General features: G+C 40.6%; 1 protein-coding gene across 1 annotated transcript in view; it reads right to left on the minus strand.

Moving 5' to 3' along the window:
- Positions 1 to 2,606, minus strand: part of STUM (stum, mechanosensory transduction mediator homolog) — a 28,961-nt gene extending 26,355 nt beyond the window's left edge. Inside the window, exon 1 of the mRNA XM_015820186.1 lies at positions 2,387 to 2,606. Within this exon, the coding sequence (XP_015675672.1) occupies positions 2,387 to 2,606 (220 nt within the window). The remainder of the gene's footprint in view (positions 1 to 2,386) is intronic.
- Between the last annotated feature and the right edge of the window lie 3,913 nt (positions 2,607 to 6,519).

Here is a 6,519-nt window from a genome sequence, read left to right on the forward strand (position 1 = left end):
TATTATTATTATTATTATTATTATTATTATTATTATTATTATTATTATTATTATCTTCCTCCCACATCCCTCCCTTTCAGATCCCTGCAGGCTTTGGGCCTGCTTCCCATCCTACTGGATCTCACATCCTCCTCCACAACCCCCATCACAGCTCGGTCACTTAGGTTTTCTGCAGATATCATTTGGGAAATAGCCTCTCTGCCACATGGCCTTCCTACATCACTTGGCTCCCCTTCTCAAATGCAGAGCTTTAACTGGTAGATTTGTTAGCTGGGGCACAGTCTGGTTTTCTATGATCCAATTATAATACAAGAGGAAAGTTGAAGTCCCAGCAGTTAAGAAAAGATAGATCTCATTTATGGAAAACAGTCTATAATGCAACTCCAGAGGAAACACTACAAAATATTCTTCACAGTATTTCCTTTGGAATATATGCCATACATCATGGAGATATATGAGGGTGGTCTTAAATTGCACCAGCCCCTTATCAAGAAGGGGCGCAAAATTTAGGAAACTTATTTATGCTGATTGGCATTTCATAAAGTTAAGACTTAATTAAAATATAACAACTATTTGCTTGAATTATTATCAGCAATGTGCTGGTGTAATATTGCACCATGCAAAAGAACATTTAGAGCCATTCCATGGCAATATCCTTTGGCTTTTAATATATTTACAGGAGGATTAAACAGCATGCTATTTTAACAATGTCAGCATATGTAAAGTCTTATCTCACTCAGTGCTGCTCAAAGACACATTACCCAGTTATTTTGTACTCAAAAGGAATTTTGCCAACCACACACAATTGCTAGCATTTTCCATAGTATTTCTTCATATTAAAAAATATATTATCACAATTCCTCTTCTGGTTTTTTTGCAAATAGCCTCTAGTTCTATCCTGGCTACATTAACATTACAAGTTTAAATAATTGCAAAATTTAACATTTCTCAAAGGCAATACAAAGAGAAATTCCTCTCATGAGTAGTCAATATAGCTAGAAGAAGAAAATAACTCATCTTTTTGACAGGTTGCCATATCAGATACAACAAGGAGAAATACAACAGATGGGATTTTTGCTTCTCTGAATCTTCCTATCAGAAGAGGTATAATTCAGCTATGAAATGACATGAAGCTTTTTTCAGTAATCTTATTTCTAATAAAACTGACTTCTGATTCTGGAAGTTGACTTTTTTTCTCTAAATATTCCCATTCTAATGGCCATGCAAGAGCATTTTCACCTCTCCTTTTCCACTTGAGATGGACCCGATTCATCATGTGAAAGAGTTTCGTATTTCCACCAAATGGAAATTTTGTAGAGAATTGCGGGAAAAGCCAATAATGTAAACCAAAAATGTTTTTTTGTGGTGGCTGCAGTAGATAAACCTCAACAACTTTAAAAAGGAATGCGTATATTATGCTTCTACATATGTTCATACAATTAAAGCAAAAGATGCTTACGCTTCCTTCCCCACATTTAGTTCCTGTCCTAACAAGAATGTCAGAACTTGAGAAGTGCAAAGCTTTTATGTGGGATTCTGAATTAATTACTCCGTGAACAGACTTCTCCTGGCTCCGTTCTAAAACATCACAATGAATTCAGGATAAACAACACCGAAATTGGTTTACAAAATTCAAAACCCCAGTACTTAGCAACAGTTACTAGCTTAAATTAGTGCTATTTTTAACAGTAGTTGAAAGAAATTCACAGAGGATAAAAAATGAATATAGTTCTCAGCTCCAGAACTTTGGATCATCAAATGGGGGATACAGCTCTACCAACATCAATTAAAAAATGCTTTTAGGCTCTGCTTCTATATTTGGCTAACTGCCAAAGAAAAAGGCAGTGCTGGATTGTATACTATATGAACACTCGTCCTGGTCCCACAGAAACCCCTGCTTTCCCCTATAAGAAATCCAACGTCAGGGAGTGCAGGCTCGCCACTCTACTCCCTTCAGTGAAACTACTATAGAGAAGAATTACAATCGCCAAACGTGTTGTAAGGACTTTTCTCTTCTCCACGCGACTTGCTCGCACTAGCCCCATAGGCAGCTTGACTTGTTTGCAACTGAACGCTTATAACAGAATAGACCCGCTTTCCCACCTCCCAAGTAACGGCGAAATATAAAGTAGCCGCCCGAGAGCGACAGCCAAGGCGTCTGCCTTAAAGTGGCAGCTCCCCACTAGTTCAAAACGCCCAGCAGCCTCGCCAGGTTACACCTTCGCACCTGGGCAGTTAGCCGCGTCTCGCTTAACAGAGGAATTCCGCTGGCTTTGGGTACGTCCCGGTTCCCGCCTAGTTTTGTTTTGTTTTTTTTTCCTTGCAGGTGGAGTCACGCGAGCGCCGCCTAGCGGGCACGCAAGTGTGAAGGGCAGGGGCGGCTTACCTAGTCCAGGTACGAAGGTGTTGAGGAACAAACAGAGGACGGCTACAGGGAACGGCATGTAGGGGATGGCGGCGCGCAAGGGTCCCTTCTTCTCGCGCACTTGCACTACCACGCCGCCGGAGGAGGAGGAGGCGGCAGTGGTGGTGGCGGCGGCATTTCCTCGCGCGGCATCGCCAGCGGTCGGCCCGGCAGCGTCCCCTTCTTTGGGGCCATGGTCCATGGTGCCCGCTTTAGCCGGAGCAGCGAGGAGTAGCTGCGCCCCAGAGCGTCTCCGCTCGAGTGAGGCTCTGACCGGGACTCCGCGTCCGCCTCAGGACAAGGAGGCGCCTGAGCTCAAGTGGAGGGATCTCAAAGGCGAGACGCGGTGCTAAACGCGCGCCCAAGCGCCCGACTACGCCGCTTGGAGAGACCGCGCTACGCACGCTCTCGCCTTTCGCTTATCCTCGCCCCCCCGCCCGCGCTTCGCCCGCCCGAAGGCGAGCGGTAGATTGATGGCCTTTATGCCTCTTTCCTCGGGTCCCGTCTTCACAGGCTCTCTCCGACCGCCACGTTACAGGGGGACTTGGCTTATTCTCACCTGTTCTGCCTCGTCGAGTAGTTTTTGTAGAAAGTTATGAAGAATCACTCTTTACCCCCCTCTAATATTTCACACGCATAGACATTTCAAGAGTGCAGTAGTTTTAATGGGGCAACTTATGCCCCCCCCATACCCATACACCCCCCCCCCACACGCAACTATTAAGTGCATTGTCCTGATACCGCTAGGTCAGAGGTAGGCAACCTTGGCTCTTTTATGACTCGTGGACTTCAACTCCCAGTATTCCTGAGCCAGCATGGCTCAGCTTGGAAACCTCTCCCTTTCCCCTCAGCATGGCTGGCCCAGGAATTCTGGGAGTTGAAGTCCACGGGTCATAAAAGAGCCAAGGTTGCCTACTCCTGCGCTAGGTTGTCTAGACATGAAATAGACGACTACTCTGCCTCTGCAGAAAGGAATTGTGACTTTTTTCTTTCCAGCTTTTAAACAGAGGCTCTGACCCGGATAGGGCCATTGAGTGCTCATCACTTGGTACAGGTAGTCCTCGACTTACAAGAGTTCATTTAGTGACCATTCAGAGTTACAATGGCACTGAAAAAAGTGACTTGTGACTGTTTTTCCACACTGTTGCAGCATCCCCGTGGTCACATGATCAAAATTCAGACCCTTGGCAACCGGTTTATATTTGCTGTGTCTTGGGGTCATGTGATCTGACATGCAAAGCCAATGGGGAAGTCAGATTCATTTAACAACCATGTCACCAACCTACCAGCTGCAATGAATCACTTAACAACTGTGGCAAGAAAGGTCCTAAAATGGAGCAAATCTCACTTAACAAATGTCTCACTTAATAACATAAATTCTGGGCTTAATTGTGGTCTTAAGTGGAGGACTACCTGTATTTGTTTAGTTTAGGTGCTTGAACTGACTGGAGGCTTTTGCAATGGCAAAACTAATTCAGAAGTGTAGTATGAGTATTATGTTCCTATAACTTAAGATTAGAAGCAAAGCACCAAAATATTTGTTCTGGTGTAGTTCAGATGCATTTTTCTAGTGCACATTAAAGTATACTTTTTCTAGTTTCCATCCATCTCTCCAATTTCATATTTTTCTTGATTGACTCTCATTCAATTTTTCATTTCCTTGCACGTAAACTCCTACAAGGTCTCTCCCATGTTTCATATAAACTTGGGGTTTTTTCTGTTAATTTTACATCCACCGAGGAAGTTATAACCACATTTATTGCCATATGATATGAGGATCTATTCTTTCTTCACTCTGGATCCTCAATCCGGAATCATATTCTCATCTCAGCTATGGCTTTCCCTTGCCTTGAGCTGGAGATACCATTTCTGATGCTATGACCTTGACAACTATCTGTGAAAGAGCCCAACGGATATCTTAGTTCTTCCCTTATCCTTTGTCCTGATTATCAAGACAATGGGACCAGTTTTATTGTCTTCCAATTTTTTTAAAAAAATACATAGATCATAGAGAACACTATAGAGAAAAGACGCAGCTAGTGGAAATAATAAATCAGTGAAGCACTATGCATACTTCCAATAGGGATTTGGATTACAGCAATGTTTCCCAACCTTGGCAATTTTAAGATGTGTGGACTTCAACTCCCATAGTTCCCCAGTTGCAGAGCTGAAATCCACACATCTTAAAGCATGCTGTCTGGGGAATTCTTTGAATTGGAGTCCACATACGGTATATTAAAGTTGCCAAGGCTGAAAAATACTGGGTTAGAGAATGCAACCCATTGGTTTGACACTTCATCTACTTTCAAATATTGGCAACTTGTGACCTTCAAGTGCGGATAGATTGTAACTTAATAATTCCAGGTGTGGCACAGCCAAATTTAAAAAAATCATCAATTTCCAAAAAGGTCCTCAACAAACTAAGTATCCATAACAAAGGAGGTCTGGTGCTAGCATAAAATACAAAATACTATTTTCATGCCAGAATGCTTTTGTCCAGCTCAACAGCAAGCTGGTTGTGAAATGGAGACATGACTTCAACAAATGGTCAGTCTTTCTGCTGTAGAAAGCAGGCTGTGTTCCAGTTAGAACTGATTGGTGGATTAATTATGGGAGAAATTCTGGCTAATCCCACATTTTCTTGAGATAAAAGAGATCAGGCTAGGACATGATGTTTTTTCTGCTGTAGCATCAAAGTTATCCCACAGCTTCCTTTGGAATTTGGTAAACCCCCACTGTGAGCATCTTCTGGAAAGCAAGAAAGACAAGTTGTATGGGAGAGCCTATGGACTTCTTTCTATTTTGCAAGTTTAACTTGTTTGATTGCATAAAATTGTTGCTGTATTTAGGGGTATATTTTAGTTAACTATAATGGTAGGGCATCATACTGTTTTGTGTTCTTTGTTAGATTGCTTTCCATGAACATGTTAGTGAATACTTTAATGTTTTACTTCTTACCGTAGGTGTGGGTGTTTTGTTACTTATACTGTCATGCATTTTATAGGCATTTTAACTGTTGTAAGCCACAAGAAGTCAAAATGAAATTGGTGGCATTTAAATTTGATTGATTGATAAGTAAATAAATACATTGAACTGTATAAATACATTGTATAATATAATTACATTGTATAATAAATACATTGTACTAACAGTGAGAAAAATTAACCAATGGAACAGCTTGCCTTCAGAAGTTGTGGGTGTGCCATCACTGAAGGTTTTCAAGAAGGAACTGGACAGCCACTTGTCTGGAATGGCATAGGGTCACCTGCTTGAGCAAGGGGTTGGACTAGAAGACCTCCAAGGTCCCTTCCAACTCTGTTACTCTGTTATTCTGTAATATAGTCTGGATTTTTTTTTTATCAATTATGTATAATTGTAATAAACAATTCCATTTTCATATAGACACACATTGCATGAGATCATATACACTGTAACAATTGAAAAAGAGGGGAAATTATAAGAAAAAGCAACGGTGTGTTTTATTAGTATTATTTGTTTGTTGCATGAAAACTGATTCCAATGCACAGCAATAGAATTAAATATTTAATTCCTATACAATGAGTGAAAACAGTTTGTTATGGTTTTTTGTTTCTTTTTCCTGTCTTTGAGTTATGGACATGTCCTGATACTGTGAGTTGTAAAAACCTTTTAATAGATGATGAGTAATTGTAATTCATTCTGCAACCTACTGTGTAGAATGTTAATAGAAGTGTCAGTTGTTTGGAATAGCGACAATGGTGGTGACGGAATATGTAAAATAATGAAAGGAAATATTACAAAGAGTCACAAGAGAAAATGTAGACATGTGACATTACAGAATAAAGTTGACCTCCGTTCAACTCAAGGCAATTTTTCTTGAATTGTGAATCAATTTAAACCATTTACATTAAAAAGGTATGGAGAGATGAGCTGTCTATCATTTTAATTAATCATTTGAATTTGTAGAAATTGGCTTTATTATCACAATGATAATAAAAATGTAAGAACGATAAAATCCAAGTTAACAGATAGCATTAAATTCAGTAAAGTCCTATCTGAGTTGTAAGTCAAAATAAAGAGCTAGGTATTGGGGGTCTCCCTGAAATCCTGTAATGATGAGTTCAGTGAGTATAAAC

This window comes from Protobothrops mucrosquamatus, unplaced genomic scaffold (genome assembly GCF_001527695.2).
Source record: "Protobothrops mucrosquamatus isolate PMUCROS unplaced genomic scaffold, P.Mucros_1.0 scaffold1080, whole genome shotgun sequence".
In the NCBI taxonomy this organism is placed as follows: Eukaryota; Metazoa; Chordata; class Lepidosauria; order Squamata; family Viperidae; genus Protobothrops; species Protobothrops mucrosquamatus.